Here is an 18,074-nt window from a genome sequence, read left to right as displayed (position 1 = left end):
AATTGCATGAGATATATGCTTTAAGGGAATGACCTAAAGCAATGCATTTTGTGCATCCAAATTCTAGGAATTTATAAGTTATTCACATTTTAATAGTTAATATGTTCTCTTTGGAAATGACTATAAATGCTTACAAGTTCAGAAATGTAAAATATTTCTGCATTGAGAACTTAACCACATCTCATTTTGCACATGCTATCCCACAATGCATTGCGCTCAACTTGACATTTGACATTTCAACTTGACCTTTCATTTCCAGTGACAAACGGGCAGAACTGTAATTTTAACATCAATGCATTTTAAATAGAATTAAAAATGCTTAATAATCTAATCCTTATCTAATTATGTAATGATTGTGATGATATTTTAATTTAAAAATATTATATATGCTTTCAACTTTAACATAAATCTGCAGACCAATATAGGTGAATTTTAAGATGATAATTTTTTTTAAATAAATATTTAGAAATAAATATTACATTCAAACTGAAACTGAAAATATGTGAATTCTGAGTTGATAAATGGACGTAACTTGCGCAATCTTTGCACAGTGCATATATCACATAAGTAGCCTAGTATGCAGTGTAGAAAGTAGCAAGTTATTATTCCATAGCAAACACAGCCAATAATTCAGTTCCAGAGCGGAAATGACCTCATTTGATAAGGCGCAATTGTTCGTGAGGAAGCCCTTAAGTAAGCACTTGTTAAACTGTACTCCTTGCCATTAGACTTTGGAAACACTCTGATAACTCATTGAGGAAGAGTTTTGAACACTGAATTCAAGTCCTGGCCTGCAGTTTGCTGCATGTTTGAATCCCGTTGTTTCTCCTCAGGGAAGCTCAAAACTTTCCTCGCGGCGAAACAAACAGGAAAAGAGTGGCAGCGTTACGCACCGAGGGAAAGTATTCCAGCAAACACTCAGTAAAACGCGCCCCACGGGCGTTATTTTCCTCGTCCTGACTGGATGAAAGGGGACCAGCCCTCCTGGGCTTCCTTTCTTTCTCCTTCCATCTCTCAGCAGCACACCACCCCGATCTTTCAGCCGGAGTTTGATGTGTGAACTCTGGGAGTCCCTCGGCACCTGCGCGCGTGAGAGTTGCCAGGTCACTTTTCTCGCGTCCTCGGGTTTCCGTCAATGTTTAAGGAATGGAAAGTATTCTGTTGGAATTATAAGCTCGGGTCAAACGGGACAGAAGCAGATAAAGTCGGAGGTTTTGGATTCCGCGGCTTGGTTTAATATGCACCGGTTCTCCGGATCCACGGACGCTCTGCGCTGGCGGTGGAAAGCCCGGGTCCATGCGGCACTTCTGGGTCACGGATCAGCGGGCGGCTCGGTTCCAGATCATGTGGCTGCTCGTGTGCTCCTTCATGGCGGTGCTGAGCGCTGAGAACTACGCCACACAGGCCCAGGTGATGTCCTCCAGAGCCCTGAGGACCTCAAACACACGCAGCAGTGGTGAGTTCTGAAGATCCGGTGACCCTAAAAGTATTAGGGCCATTAGAAATGTCATCTTAACTCAAACCTCCCGTTTTCAATCTTTTTCAAGTCTCACTGTCTTCTGAATCTACTTTTTTCGTGCATGTAGGAAGTCTCAGGTTCACACAGGTGTTCTAGCTATAGCAGGTGGAGTGGTTCATCATGTTCTAGTTCCCCTCTAAACATGTATGTTCTAAGAACGTTTTACTAACGTTCTCTTTAAGTTATGTACACGTTATTTCTGATCGTTCTCTGAAAACCTGTTTTCTTGGTGATGCGCATGTAAGCTTTTGCAAACATGTTCGTAATGTTTACATTTGAATGTTCTCTGAACGTTCTGAAACAAGTAGCATCATTTAAAAAAATGTTAGACAAACATTCATTTAGAATGTTTAAAAAACAACAACACGCGTTACGTGAACATTCTATTTTTTTATAATTTTGTAACCATGATGCGAACGTTTTAGAATGTTCAGAGGACATCCAAAAGTGACAAGTAGAAACGTTTAAAGAATGTTCAACTCAAACATTTCAGAAAAATTATGCATTAAATGTAACGATCTATTGAGATTACATTTCGAATATATATATATATATATATAAATATATATATATATATATATTTTTTTTTTAAGTTTAAAAAACAAAAACTTGTTTCCTTGGTTGTGCAAACGTTAAGGGAACGTTTCCTTCGAATGTTCTCTGAGCCTTCTTTAACATTTAATAAACGTTAGATGAATGTTCAACTAAAACATTAAAGAGTCCTAGAACATTATTAAACAAAGTAATTAAGTCGCTTTGGATAAAAGCGTCTGCTAAATGAATAAATTTAAATGTAAACAACAAATAAAGCTGACTGAAAATTCCACTAACATTTGTGCATAACTTTTAAGGGGACCTTGCAAAAACAATAAGCAAGCATTAACTGTATTTGTGCATTCATTGTCATCACCAGATATATATTTTTTATAATTTCAAAACCATGCATTACTGTGCATGTAAAAAATAGCGTGTGCTGTCTGTTTACAATAAGTCACTTGTATTTTATAATCCAATGCGGTGACATTTAGACATTTTCTAGCTGAAATACTTTCACAGCACTGGCTTAAAATTCATTGCAAAACCCTTGAGACAAGTGCCACGAGTTCAGCTCCGAGCTCTTCCCTTGATATATTGTGATTTTATGAATGACATTCAGAGATTTTGAAGCGCTGCAGATGCTTTCTGTGGATGTGAGCGGGCATGAATGTTCCTCAGTTTTGGTTGATGTTGTGATCAGCTGAAGCGTGTTATGACAGGTCTGCAGCTCTCGTCTCTGCTCTTGTGTCACATGACTGATCTCTTCTCTGCACTGAGAGTGAGTGAGTGTGATGAGAGGATACCTGCAGTGAATGTTCAGATGTGATGTGTGTGTGTGTGTGCCCCAGACATCAGTGTTGAGGAAACTTGTATGGAATTTCCCATAACACACACACTTCTTGGATTGCTGCAGGAATTGTTGTTCCTGTAGCATTGTGTGTGTGTGTGTGTGTGTGTGTGTGTGTGTGTATCTTTTGCATGTAGTCTGATTTTGTATGTGTACATGAAGAAAAAGTCCTTACTGTAAATGTTTGAAGGTGTTTCCGTTTAGTCGTGTGCAGCAGCCTGTTTTCTGTCTTTTCTCCATGCAGACAGGAAGTTGTGTCTTTACTCAGCACATTTCTGTCTGTATCTGACACACCGCTGTCTGCGAGCACACATTCATCATTTCTAACAGAAAACACATCAGGCTTCAGTTATTCACTGTGTGTGTGTGTGTGTGTGTGTGTGTGTGTGTGTGAGTTTGAAACTAGTTATAAACCTTGACAGACACATAATGACAGAGCCCTCAGTCACAGATCTGTGTGATTAAGTCGTTTGGTCTTGATGTGTGTGTGTGTGTGTGTGTGTGTGTGTGTGTGTGTGAGTTTGAAACTAGTTATAAACCTTGACAGACACATAATGACAGAGCCCTCAGTCACAGATCTGTGTGATTAAGTCGTTTGGTCTTGATGTGTGTGTGTGTGTGTGTGTGTGTGTGTGTGTGTGTGTCAAGGTGGGCATTTTTCAGCACTGGATGTTTCGTGTCTATTTAGCTCAGTGTTTCCCTCACAAAATCAAAAATCTGAGAGTTGCATGTCTGTGTGATGACACATCTCTTATTTCCATTACTTCTTTGAATTTAGAGATTGCAAACGTAGTCTTATTCCAGAAAGAATGGTGTTAATTAGGGAAGAAATCGATCAAATACTGAAGCACTAAAGGATTTGATTGCTTGTCATTCAGTGTTTTGCAAATCTCCATTTCCCTGCATAGTCCCAGCTTTCAGCTTCAGCACTTTACTGGGTGAAGAAAAACAAAAAAACTGCAATGTGAAGGAGGAGTTGTAGTTTCATGTGATTGCATAAAAGCCAGATTACATGAAAGCTTGATCAATTCATTTGGTTACCGCAGTTTTTTATGATAAATTTATATTAATTTGTAAAACACAGAATCCAGAAAAACAGAATTTGTGAAAAATAAGTCCGATTTCACGCGGCCCTATTATTAATACTTTTTATTTTTTATTTTATTTTTTAATTTTTTTAAATTCAATTATTCATGAACCCATTTGATCACCAAAGTTTTTAAGGAAGAAAATAGTTTTTACATCATTAAACATTAGAAAAAATAAACCACAAAGTCTACTGTAAAAAAACAACAACAAAAAACAAGTATTAAACTGATAAGATTTATGAATGAATTACTGAAGGTTTTGGGGATATATTTGTATAAACCCAGAAAACACAGAATCTAAAAAATGTGGAAAAAAATAAAAAGGACTTTGCAGTTTTTTTTTTAGGTCCCTAATATTGTTAAAATGTTGTTCAATTATTAAATTGGTAAAGTTGTATGAATTCATTTAACTAAAAAATGAATTAAAAAAATGAAGAAATACATTTTGTGAAAAAATGTAAGGGATTTTGCTAAATTATAAAATGTATTAAATCATTAGAGTTTTATAAAAACATATATACATGACAAATCTAGCTATTTGGTGATATGCAGTGGGGAAGGGGAATTCATAGAGCAGAATTCAGTAAAAAAATATCAATAGAAAACAGAATTCGTGAAAAAAAAATCTAATTTGGAAAAAAAAAAAAATAGGCCTTTTTATAAGCCTCTTCCAAGTTATAGCATGCATTACTAGCAAGGAGAAAACGGCATGAAATGGCACTTGCTCAGGTAGCGTGGATGTACAGTGTGCTACCTTGTTTCAATAAAATCCTGTGTGAGTAAACCTCAAAGGGGTGTAGGATTAGAAGTGTGTGTGTGTGTGTGTGTGTGTGTGTAAAGGACAGAAAAAGAAGAAACGGAGAGATGGATGTGTTTAGTGGATGTGAGTGTGTTCTGTATCCAGCGTGTGTTTATAAGAGCTGGCTGGAGGCTTTCATTACGCTGCAGTTGAGCACTAATTGATTAACTTTTGGAACCTGATTGTGTGTGTGTGTGTGTGTGTGTGTGTGTGTGCTGTCAACACTCTCCACAAACTAAGAATCTGATTAGGGATTCAAAAATAAGGAAATGCACGTATAATGCTTCATTATCTGTGTTGAACGTGTTCTGGAGGCTTGTTTCCTCTGAGCTTTTATTTCTGCAGTTATATGTTTGTACTGTTCAACATCAACGAGGAATATAAACGGCCACCTAAACTCTTTCCTTTCCTAAATCCTCCCAGGAACACGACGGTTTGTGTCCGTCGTAATATAATTAGAGCTAATGCAGGAAAGTGGAGACAACACACTGAAAAGGGATTCATAGTCAAATCAATAAGAGCATATTGTTTATGTTAATTACAGTAGCTCTAACAGTACAGTATTATCTCAATAACAAACTCTGTACAATCACATAGGTTCTTTAAACAAGTTAAACAGACTTCTGAACAGTAAAATAATTGTGCACTTGAAATTAATTAATGAAAGATAAGACTGGGTTTATTGCATACATTTGTAGTTTGGTTACATCAATAATTGTTTTCCTAACACACAAGCCTTTTGGTTCTCATTGGTTTTAGTTAATTATAACAACCCTGATTTTTTTTTTTTTTTATATAGAAACATTTATTTAATAATGCAACTTTAAGACCAGATTTTTCAGTATTATGTATTTCACATCAAAATATACGAATTAAACCGAATTGACTGGAAATGGAGACATGGCAGCAGATAAAGAGTTAATTCTTCACCCAAAGCATAAATTCCGATGGAACATCTGGTTGCTATAGATACAAGAACAAACATTCTAATAGAATATTGATGCTCTAATAAACTGAGATGTAATATAAGGCTCTAGACGTCCAGGAATAGATTCTGCTTTGGGTTCCAACTCTGTAACAGTTTCAGCATGATCTCTCACTCAAGCACAGAACAGCACGAGAGGTGAGAGAAACTACAAATAGACACACACACACACACACACACACACACACACACACGTACACGGGGAGGGAGTCTGAGTGTGTCGTGTGTCTTGATGCTTCTGTAAGTTCAGCTGAAACTGTCTGACGGCAGGGTCACACACACACACACACACACACACACACACACACACGCTCGCACTCATAAGTCATAAAGCTTTAAGCTCATGATTGACCTCTGACCTCTATCTGTCAACAGAAACACATGCTTTCTGTTCTTCTGTCCTAGAAAATTTCTCCATGTCTTCAGATGATTTATCTGTTGAGAAATATCACATTTCACCCCAAAATCAAAGAAAAAAAGAAAGAGAAAATACATTTTGCATAATTTTAATGGCCAGTTTGCTTACGAAAATTTGTTTATTTTTTGCATTTCATCTTTTTCTTTCTCCTATATTAAATTCTATTTTATTACGTTTTTATCAAATGTTATATATATATTATTATATATTTTTTTTTTTTTTTTTTTTTTTTTTTTTACATATATTTTTTTTTTTTTTGATTTAGTTTCTTGGGCATTGATTTGATTCATTGATTGATTAAATTATGACCTGGGCAATATGGAAGAATACAATTGTCGTTCACTCTTGGCATCTAGCTCTAAAAATGAAATGCCATCGTTGAAATTTTGAAAGAGAGAAACAAAGACTGAACATGAGAGAATGAACTACTGTTTTGATGAACTGGACAGATGTTACGGTTTAGTTCTTATTGAAACATTGGTTGAATGGTGGAGTGTTTTCACCGTCGTGAGATTATATTTGATACATGAAGAGTTTCTCTTGTTATTCCTTCAGCCACTGATGCTCACTATCATAGGATTGTTTGAATTTGTTATTTTTATGTAAGTATGTTAGTGAGAAATCATCTATTTCTGATAAACTTGACCCTAAAAAAGACACATTTAAAAAGTGGGCAGTTCCTGACCAGAATAACCTTCATTGTGGGACACACACACACACACACACACAGGGTCAGGCATTCTATTGTGATGCATTCTAAGTCAGTTACTCACGAGGTTCTGTTTCTGCTGAGGGTTTGTCTTAGAAGTGTTTTGAAACATAGCCTACTTTCTTCTGTCCTGATGCATACATTTTTTTTAGCATTTCACAATAACAGACGACAACTCATACTTCAGCACGACAAACTTTAAGAGCTTTTAGAACTGTGTGTGTGACGAGTAAGTGAAGTAAGAGTGTCTTCGCTCTCAAAAAGTTGAAGCAAATTGGTGCTAAAGAAGTACAGTGCATGAGAGATTGTGTAAATGAGGCTGATAAACTCAAAGCTGCTAGACTGTGAGTATCACACTTATAGACGTGACATAAGAGAGTAGTGTGTGTGTGTGTGTGTGTGTGTGAGAGAGCTAGAGTGGGCTTATTACTGTTTGTTAAGTTCATTTAAAAGCTCATTCCTCAGCAGGTTTTCTTGGTGATGGATAGTGGCCTTGTTCCTGCAGTATAGCCATAATTACAAGTGTTTGCTGCATGCATGGATCAGTAATCTGTGTGTGTGTGTGTGTGTGAACGCCCTGGGGGTCCTGAGTCAAGGAGCTTTTGGAAATGAAAACATCATCATGGATGCATCGTTTTTACATCAGTTCAGGTCATCATCAATGTCGTCACTTTTGATTAGTGTATCATTAATTTTTATTTTTTTACAGTGATCGGATGCACTCATTGGTCTGATTTAAAGATTCATGAACTGTCACTTTAAATGATCTTTGTTTTACTGTTGCAAAACATCGGCTATTTTTAATATTTTACTTTTGTGGCCTAAAAGCATGCCTGTCTTTTTCTGTAATCCTGTCACCATTTACTTCTCTTGTGTGTGTGCGCATGTGTGTGTGTGTGTGTGTGTGTGTGTGTGTGTGTGTGTGTGTGCGCGCCTGTGTGTGTGCGTTCTGAGATTCTGTGGTCCATTTCAGTGAACTCGGTTCAGGTATTAGTAGGTATTTTAGTTGGTTCCTCAAGAGAAGTTAATTGGTCTGTTTTCCTGAAGAGAATTAGATTTTTGATCTGAATTCACAGAACTGAACTGGGATGAGCTGAAATGAAACGGATTCTAACCTGTACGTGTTGTATCTGTGTATATCTGTGTGTTTGTTTGTCTCCGAGAGTAAACACACTAACTTGTCCAAGTTGTGGCCAGTAACAGACAGCAATCGCCTCACAGACTTGTACCGGAAGGAAGAGGTCATAATGGTCAACGGAGGAGGTCACGTCCAGAGCCCGCGCTTCCCCAGCTCTTACCCCCGAAACCTGCTGTTGTCATGGAAACTGCTCTCGCCGCCACACACGCGCATCCTGCTGGAATTCGATGCTCAGTTTGGACTGGAGGAGGCGGAGCATGGAGTCTGCAGGTGAGGCGGAGCTTCGGATGGATGAGTTCATGAATAATGAATTCTATATATTTTTTTTTAAGTGGAGAATGGAGTTTTCGATTGAGGGCGGAGCTTCAGAATGAATGAGTATGTGAATAAAGACTTCAATCTTTTAACAAATTAATTAGATGTATTTAAGGCTTTTTAGAGGAGGCGGAGAATGGAGTATCGAGGTGAGGGTAGAGCTTCGGGATAGATAAGTTCATGAATAATTAATTAATTTATTTAAGGCTTTTTAGAGGAGGCGGAGAATGGAGTCTGCAGGTGAGGGTGGAACTTCAGAATGGATAAGTTCATGAATAATTAATTAGATGTTTTTAAGGCTTTTTAGAAGAGGCGGAGAATGGAGTATCGAGGTGAGGGCGGAGCTTCAGGATGGATGAGTTCATAAATAATGAATTAGATGTATTTAAGTCTTAAGTGGAGGAGGAGAATAGAGTTTTCAGGTGAAAGTGCAGCTTCACAATCAATTAATACATGAATAAACAATTAGAACTATTTAGGACGGAGAATGGAGTCTGATGTGAGGGCGGAGCTTCAGAATGGATGAGTTCATGAAGAATGAGTTAGATCAGTTTAAACTATTGAGAGAGTGTGATTTTGACTCTTTGGGTTGATATAGAAAATATTTAACAGTTTAACAAGCATCTAAACCTAAAGCCCTTCACAATGCTATTAATCTGATTCATTCATAGGAGCTCCAGGCGTATGTCCTACATGGTTAAATCATGTTGTAACACGTGGTAGAGAATAACAGGTTTGGTTCACGGATTCCTGTGGTTCTCATTCTGCATTTCTGGGCTAGAAATAAAGGCCTGAAGAGTTAAAACATGATATGAATATTTAATGAGCAGGAAGCCAATCAAGAGTGAGCATCTGACCTCAGCTTGTGTGTAGTGACTCTCGGGTTACGGGTTTGTCCTTGAGGTTAGAGGTTTCACTGTGAATCTGATACTTTATAAAGAGCCTCGAGAGATCAGGACTGAAAATAAAGCAGGAGAAAACAGATGAGAGATGAGGTGAATTTAGAGGATGAGAAAGAGGCGTGAACTGAAACCAGGACAGGAAAGAAACTTAATGTTCTGATGTTCTGATAGGTGTGTGTGTGTGTGTGTGTGTGTGTTGCAGGTATGATTATGTGGAAGTTGAGGATATTTCTGAAACCAGCACCATCATCTGGGGCCGCTGGTGTGGTCAAAGAGCTCCGTCACGGATCATATCCAAAACAAACCTCATCAAAATCACCTTTAAATCAGACGATTACTTCGTAGCAAAACCAGGATTCAAAATCTGCTATTCACTGCTGGTGAGTTTCACTGCTGGATGCATTACAGCACATTAACCTCCTTTAAAGAACATTTGCATAACAATTTCACATTAAACTGTGTTTTTTTGTTCAATCACATGTTTGGGGTGATGCAATTTTATTTTTGAAAGAAATGAATACTTTTACTCGGCAAGGACAAATTAAATCGATCAGAAGTGACAGTAAAAACTTTATATTTTCATGTATTTGAGATTTATATCTCAAACACGTGCTTGTTCTTTTGATCAAAGAATCTTGAAAAATAAAATGCATCATCGTTTCCACAGAAATATTGAGCAGCACAACTGTTTTCAACACTGATAATAATCAGAAATGTTTCTTGAGCAGTGAATCATCATATTATTCTGATTTCTGAAGATCATGTGACACTGAAGACTGGAGGAATGATGCTGAAAATACAGCGGAGCATCATAGAAATAAATTACGTTTTATTTTATATTCACACAGAAAAGACTTGTGTGAAATTTTAAAATGTATTTTTTTTTTTTTAATTTTTTTTTTTTAACAAAGAGACTCATCCTTAATGGACAGAAGGGTAAAAAAGTCTTACCAACCCAGAGCTTAATATGAAATATTACACACACACACACGAAAAAAAAGTCTAAAACAAGAATTATCGGTTTCATATCAGGTTTATTTACTGTAGCTTTTGTGAACACGCTAAAAAGTGGATGCTAGTGGATGGTTGAACGATAGCAGATTATATATTATATATTTTACAACATTTATTGGGACTAAAGCCATGCTGCTTTATGACAGGCCAAAATGGCAATAATTGCTGCTTCCTATCTGCATAAATATGCATTATGTTTTCTCTGTGTGTAAATCTGTAAATTTGTGCATCATTCCATAATGAAACTTCATATTAAGCTTTTATTTTTAACTGGGTCTTGTGCAAAACTCACCGGCACAGTACTAAAGAGCTGTGGATGATTGACAGGGTGTTGTAAAAAGTAAAGTAACAGCTTCTTACCTGAAATGCTGTTTTACTTTACATTAATTTTTATTTGCTTCATGGAATTTAATGCAGTTTATTGAAATAAAATGATTATTAACAATTAAATTATTACCATAAAAGGTCATATTTTTAGCATTATATTTCAAGCAAATACTCTATCGTTCAAAACGTTTTGTGGTTGGCAACTGATATTAACATTTCCAAACAAAGTCTCTTACCAAAGCTGCATTTATTTGATAGAAACTAACAGTATGAACCACAATATTGTGAAATATTATTGCAATTTAAAATAGCCTTTTTCTATTTTAATATATTTGAATATATAATTTATTCTTGTGATGCTCTAAAAGTGTGCACTCATTCTGAATAACAGCCTTTTCATGCATTTCGTAATTTCAGAGGTAGATCAAGTTGTTATATTTTGTTATGTTTAGATTTTTATTTTTTCAAAACAACATGCACTTATGAATCCTGCACAAGAAGTCCAGGAACACATTTAGAAAGTAACCCGAGTCACATGGTTGAACCCTGCAGCTGCTGGACTTCAGGTTCAGGGGTGGGCAGTTTGTTCGGCTTGATCCCTCATATATAATTCCCTGAATCTGCGGTATTCCCGACATTCCCACATTCCCGCTCTGCTCCGGACATCTCTGTAGAACGTGTGTGTGTGTGTGTGTGTGTGTGTGTGAGACATCAGAGGCAGTAGAGACGTTATCTCTGATGGGAAACCTCATCATAACAGATCGGCCGTGACCTCTGACCTCCTCCTATTGTTTGCATTGCTGCAGGAGCAGATTTATGTAGAGAGTAGCAGCACAGGGAAGTGTATTTTCATTGCATATGCAGCGGAGAAAAACAGAGAACATCTCAGACTTTTGCACTTAGAAATTAACTTTTTGGTTGAAAATTTCTGTTTATTTTTATTTTTTTTATTTAATGGCCTTATTTTTGTTTATTCAAGTTTTTTTTTAGTTAAAAGTGTCTTAATACTTTTAGTTTTAATTTTGGGAACTATACAGTACTTAGTGTCTTTTTTTTATTGAACTGCAGGATTCTTTAAAAAGTAGGTTTTAGTTTTTTATTATTATTATTGTAACTGCTTTTAAACGTGTCTGTGTTCACAGCATATAGAGAATAATTGTCATACTGCTATCTGAGACCCACTTATGAGGTTTGCATTGGTTTAACATTCAGAAACATCAAAATCAATGAATAATAGGCTATTTTGAATTTCATTGAATTTTGTCTTTTATTGTCATTGCATTTAAATTACAACAAGATTTCATATGCTCTTCCAACACAACATGCCATGCATACTAACATAGGTGTACACAAACATAAATAGAGTTGCACTGATACTTATGGTGTATATTGCACGAATGCATAAATGAGTGGAATGATGCTGATAATGGACTATAGCTAAAAAAAAAAGAAAAGCGACATTTTCTACCTTGGAGCACAAAACCAATCATAAGTGTCAATTTCTCGATATTGAGATTTACACATCATCTGAAAGCTGAATAAATCATCTTTCCGTTGATGTATGGTTTGTTAGGATCAGACAATATTTGGCTGAGATGCATTTATTTGAAAATCTTGAATCTGAGGATGCAAAAAAAATCTATAAATTGAGAAAATCATCTTTAAAGTTGTCCAAATGACGTTCTTAGCAATGCATATTACTAATTAAAAATTTAGTTTTGATATATTTACGGTTGGAAGGTTACAAAATATCTTCATGGAACATGATCTTTAATTAATATCCTAATGATTTTTTGCATTAAAGAAAAATCAATAATTTTGACCCTTACAATGTATTTTTTTTTTTTTTTTGTCTATTCCTAAAAATAAACCCCAGTGACTAAAGACTGGATTTGTGTGCTCCAGGGTCACAAATAACAAAAGCTCAAGTAAAAGTTGATTTCTCACAGATTTCTTGCGCTGATATTGAAAATGTCAGTGAAAAATGAATGAAGTGTGAAGTCTGGGTCTGTTTTTCAGGACAATGCACCTCTCGCTTCTCTGACCAACTGGGAAGCAGTTACAGTGATGTCAGTAAGTATGACACAGTCCTAGATGACTTAACAAACATTGGCTTTTTAGTTGGATTTCAGTGGTCAAAATCAACCCCGTATGACATGATTTCTGCGGTGAATCTCAAATGGAGATGTTTAGCCGAATGTTCACGCTGCTCTGTTGCACACAGTGATACAGAGAGGTCGTGTTGAAGCCTGTGTCTCACATCTGTGTCCCTGTAGGATTTTAGGGAGGTTTCTGGGACGGACACACCGCTGTCTGCGAGCGCGCTGGACCACGACATCGCCAGCGTCAGCACAGTGGAGGAGTTACTGAGACACATGAACCCCTTCACCTGGGAGGAAGACCTGGAGCAGCTCTACACACACACACACACACACTACTACAGACCACGAGCTTTCCACAGCGACCGCAGACACAAGCGTGAGTCCCTTTCTCACACACACAAACACACACACACGTTTGTTTTTGTGTAAAGTGTGTTCATCCCATAGGTGTAATGGTTTTTATTCTGTACAAACTGTATATTCTATGTCCCTTCACCAACCCTACACCTAACCCTAACCCTCACAGGAAACTTTCTGCATTTTTACTTTCTCAAAAAAACTCATTCTGTATGATTTATAAGTGTTTTGAAAAATGGGGACATGGGTTATGTCCTCATAAGTCACCCTCGACTTGTAATACCTGTGTCATACCCATGTCATTATACAGAGCACACACACACAGACAGACAGACACTCTCTCTCACACACACACACACAGACAGACAGACACACACACACACAGACAGACAGACACACACACACACACACACACACACACACACACAGACAGACAGACAGACAGACAGACACACACAGACAGACACTCTCTCACACACACACACCACCAGAACAGACAGACAGACACACACACACAGACAGGTAGTGTTAAGCCTGTTTTTATGAGGCAGACGGAGGTAATTTCCTCCCGTCTCTCATTTTTACCTCCCTTCCTCTCTGTCCAAAACAAATTGTGATTATGTGAGTCATAAGTGAGAAAAAACATCCAAAACAACACACTGGAATTCTGTTCACGAAGTACAAACACACACACACTGACCTTGCGGCCCAGACAAAGTTGAAACATTGTATGTTTTAAGTGACTTTGCCGAGAGGGAAGCGTGTTTGTTAGGGTTTATATGAGTGCTTGTTTACACTGGGATCAGGATGTAGGTTCAGCTTTACTCTGTGTTGGTAGTTGTGTAGTAAATCTGTCCGTCTTGCTCTCAGTTGACCTCGACCTTCTCTATGATGATGTGAAGCAGTACAGCTGCACTCCGCGCAATTTCTCGGTGAATCTCCGCGAGGAGCTGAAGACGACCAACGCCGTGTTTTTCCCACGATGCCTTCTGGTGCAGCGCTGCGGGGGAAACTGCGCCTGTGGCACCGACAACTGGAACTCCTGCAGCTGCAGCGCCGGAAAAACCGTCAAGAAACTACACGAGGTATCCCACAATGCACTTTGATAAATAACGGTTTCCTAACAGGTTTCCAAACACTCCCTCTGTCTGCCATTTGGTTGGTCAGACAGATGTCCCGCCCCCAAACTCACGCCATTGGTTGAGTCAAGTGGTTGATGAAATGCACAAATCAAGTATTTCTTAATTGGGGGTTTTATTTTTTTAAATAGTAGTAGTTTTAGTAATTTAGTTGTGTGTTTTTGCCACTTATAATATTTTTGAATATTTTATATATATATTTTTTTATATATATATTTACCAACCGTGCCGATATTTTTGGACGTGTGTGTGTGTGTGTATATATATATATATATATATATATAAATAAAAAATCCGGTCAAAAGTTTGAGATTGATAAGACTTTTTTAAAGAAGTCTCTTCTCAGCAAGGCTGCATTTATTTGATCAAAATACAGAAAAAAATTTAATATTTAGAAATATTATTATGATGTAAAATAACGTTTTTCTAATTTAATATAGATTTAAAATCTTATTTATATTATTTATCTTTCTAATATACTGATTTTTTTTTTTTTATCAGTGAAGGAAACTGTTGTGCTGGTTAATATTGTTTTGGAGCCTGTGACACTGAAAAAAGTATCAAAGTTTACAAAAAAATGGCAGCACAACTGTTGCCAACATTGATAATCCTAATGATAAATCAGCGAATTCATTAGAATGAATTCTATCGTTTCACATGACACTTTATACTGGAGTAATGATGCTGAAAGTTCATCTTTGCATCATAGAATTTTATTCATGAAATGTTGAATTGCTTGTGTGTGTGTGTTTGTCATAAGTGGCATTTGTGTTTCCTTTTGGCGTCTAAGAGTTAAGTGTGTGTTTCTCTCTCTCTCTGCTTATCAGCACCAAACACACACACACAAACTGAATATTGTGTGCTGAAACTGCAGAATATCTTTCCATCCATTCACTTTCCATTATCCTATAGCTCACACACACTTTATTTTCTCTTGTCTCCATCTGCTTGCACTCGTTTCTCCGACTGCTGCCGTTTTCCTCTGATCAGTTGTGACGTGACATTATCAGCAAATGACACATGAAATCCATTGAGACACACATGCACACTCTCACACACACACACACACACACACTCACACACACACAAACACACAGAGACAGACAGACACACAGCAGTAAAGTGTGTGAACTGTGTCTGTAACTGTCTGTCTCTCTTTTTATGTTCTGAAATGATAAAACGCGCACAAATTTAATCAGAAATAGTATCTGAATCACAAGAAAAATTTCTTTGTCTAGGACAATACAGGGATATAGGTTTTATATCTCTTTTGTTTTCAACTTGTTCTTTCAATTTAGTTGCATTTTCTTTAGGTTTTTTTCTTTTCTTTTTTCAGTGTTTTAAATGTTCAGTGTAGGTCTTTGTTAATGTTTTCAGACTGCCAAGGTTAATAATAATATAATAAGTATATTTAACTAATATAATTTAAATGTTTAACCTGGTTATATTTCAAGATGTTTAAAATATTTTTAATTATTACTTCATGCTAACTAATTCTTGTTAAATGATACTGAAAAACTATTTTTTTAAACTAGAATTTAAAAAAAAAAAATTATTTGTGCCAGAAATAATTTATTCCACAAAATAATGTTGAATTAAATTACCAATCTTATTTTTTAAAGTGACTGATGTACAAATGTTTGAAAAGTATTCAATTATTTATTTATAATTACATATTTTTCTATTGACTTATTTTATATTTATAAAAATTTAATTTAAATGCATATTTTGTAATATATATATATATATATATATATTACATTTAACGCTGGAAATAAAAAACAAAGTGTAGACTCACAAACACAGTCATATTCAACCTGAACCAATCTAATGTTAATAAACAGAGTGAAGCCTCATGGGATATCTGAGGTTTTCTGGGAGTTGTAGTTGCTTCTACAGACGTGACATCAGCATGAGTGATTGACAGCTGTCACAGAGCTGTCATTGAATAACAGACTGGTTAAATCTGATTGGTTGTGCTGACTAATATGAGCTTCAGTGCCGAACATACGACACAACTAGAGGTCAAGGACTGTTATCGATTGGTCAATGGAGACAGATCGACTGATAAATCTCTTTTATTTCCAGGCCTGATCAAACAAACAGCACTGCAGATCCACAAACACTGACTTCATTGGTTATTTTGATGAGGAATCAACATTTGTATCAAACTCTTACAGTCATTCTTACGGAATATTCCAGGTTTAATTCTATAAACAGTTCATGTCTAATATCCTATAACACAGAAAATCATTTCGACTCGCTCTTCAGTGTTTTATTTGTAGATCAACAGTGCAGTTAAAATACGTTGAAAACAATGTGTAGTTTAATGTTTGCTGTAACATGTTTACTATATAAATGACAATGTATAAATGATAAAGATTAACTTTCTTTACATTTTAGTTGTTTTAGTTAAAGAAAACCTGTTTTTTTTCTTTATTTTTTTTTTTACATTTTAGTAATATTTTTAGAAAAAATAAATTGAGTTTTGATGTTTACATTTAGTTGTTAAAGATCCAACTTGGGCTTTTTTTTTTTTTTTTTTTTACATTTTAGTTATATTTAAAATAAATGAGTTTTATTTGTTAAAGTTGTTGGCTGAATGTATTTGATTATTTAATTGTTAAAGAGCAAAATTTGCTGAATTTAGATTATTATTATTTTTTTTAGTTGCAGTTAACAAAATATACATAATTAACAAAAATGTTTAATTTACTGAATGTACTTCAACATTAGCTGAATTTATTTGATTATTATTATTATTGTTAACAAAATTAGCTTAAATTTATTTTTAAGTTAAGATCAAATTGACTTAATTAGATTTTTACATTGTTGTTAAAGAAAATATTTTTATTTAATTTTTTACATTTAAAGAACATAATTTTTCACATTTAGATAAAGAAACAAATATTGCTGAATTTATTTCATTGCTATATTAAAGCAACAAAATGTGCTAGATTTATTTCATTTTTGTTCAATTTGATGTTTGTTCATGTAAAGAAAAATAATAATAAAAACAGGCAAAATTTATTTGACTCATACTGTATGTTTATTTGTTATAGTTAAGAGCAAAATTTACTGAGTTTTCTTTTTTAATATTCCATATATGTGTTGTCAGGTGCTGAAGTTTTCTCCAGGTCCGAATTTCTACAGGATGAAAACACGAGCTCACTGGGTTCTGGAGGAGATTTACCTGCAGCATCATGAGAGATGTGACTGTGTGTGTCAGTCCAGACCGCCGCGATGAACACACACACACACACACACTCGTCTGTAGTTTTCTGTCCAGCGTTGGGAGACTCTCGGTCAAGTAGCTTTTGTATCTGTTTTCATGGTTTAGATGTTATTGTGTCCAGTAAACTCACCAGTGGAATGTAAATGAATATTAATGAGGCGTTTGCTCTCTGAGACCAATCAGAAGTCGGAGTTCCCTGAGGGGGTGGATCCTTCACCGATCTGATCCAATCCAGTGTTATTTATTAAAAGAACTGTCTTTTTTGTCTTTTTATATCTGTGATCAATGCTGTTGTATGTGGCTTTTGTTTTCATATTCTCTTTCTTGTCTGAGCAGATATTTTTATAAATCTCATTAAAATGCTAATTTCATCACAAAAGTAAAAGAAATAAACCTTGATTAAAAAAAGACTACTTTTAAGTCTGATATTTTTTGTTTGCGTAATGACAATTTAATCACTATAGAAGCCTGTTTCCACCTTAAATATATGATTTTGTAAGTTCAAATTAAAGTTTCTCAATAGTCGTTTAGCATGTCATATTAATGTGATATTTTATCATGATTCAGTTACTGTGGAATTTTAATGAGAAAGTTATTTTTAAGTCATTGTAATTTTTGCTTACTAGAAAATTTGTCATTATCA

The 18,074-nt window shown here is 35.7% G+C and overlaps 1 protein-coding gene across 4 annotated transcripts; it reads left to right on the top strand.

Moving 5' to 3' along the window:
* Window positions 1-1,262: 1,262 nt before the first annotated feature.
* LOC113058810 (platelet-derived growth factor D-like) lies at window positions 1,263-17,844 on the top strand. 4 transcript variants are annotated; one of them, XM_026227044.1, is made up of 7 exons: window positions 1,263-1,456; window positions 8,124-8,310; window positions 9,460-9,637; window positions 12,600-12,671; window positions 12,875-13,076; window positions 13,928-14,142; window positions 17,315-17,844. In XM_026227044.1, exons 1-7 carry the CDS (start codon window positions 1,297-1,299, stop codon window positions 17,441-17,443), a joined length of 1,143 nt encoding a protein of 380 aa, XP_026082829.1. In that variant the 5' UTR covers window positions 1,263-1,296; the 3' UTR covers window positions 17,444-17,844. The 4 variants fall into 4 exon arrangements, with proteins under 4 accessions (XP_026082829.1, XP_026082827.1, XP_026082828.1 ...); XM_026227042.1 differs by having other exon boundaries at window positions 8,106-8,310; XM_026227043.1 differs by having other exon boundaries at window positions 8,100-8,310; window positions 12,618-12,671.
* The last annotated feature ends 230 nt before the right edge of the window (window positions 17,845-18,074 follow it).

The sequence above is a fragment of the Carassius auratus genome, chromosome 40, assembly GCF_003368295.1.
Source record: "Carassius auratus strain Wakin chromosome 40, ASM336829v1, whole genome shotgun sequence".
NCBI classification, from domain to species: Eukaryota; Metazoa; Chordata; class Actinopteri; order Cypriniformes; family Cyprinidae; genus Carassius; species Carassius auratus.
The sequence above is the reverse complement of the archived record's forward strand: the minus strand, read 5'-3'. Positions and strand labels throughout refer to the sequence as shown.

What these genes read in the sequence shown, in the direction of transcription:
- LOC113058810 (XM_026227041.1), top strand. Translation starts at nt 1,297, where the DNA reads ATGCGGCACTTCTGGGTCACGGATCAGCGGGCGGCTCGGTTCCAGATC. An exon ending in CTCAAACACACGCAGCAGTG is followed by an intron (nt 1,457 to 8,099) that starts GTGAGTTCTGAA and finishes AGTTGTGGCCAG; the next exon opens with TAACAGACAGCAATCGCCTC. An exon ending in AAATCTGCTATTCACTGCTG is followed by an intron (nt 9,638 to 12,599) that starts GTGAGTTTCACT and finishes TGAAGTGTGAAG; the next exon opens with TCTGGGTCTGTTTTTCAGGA.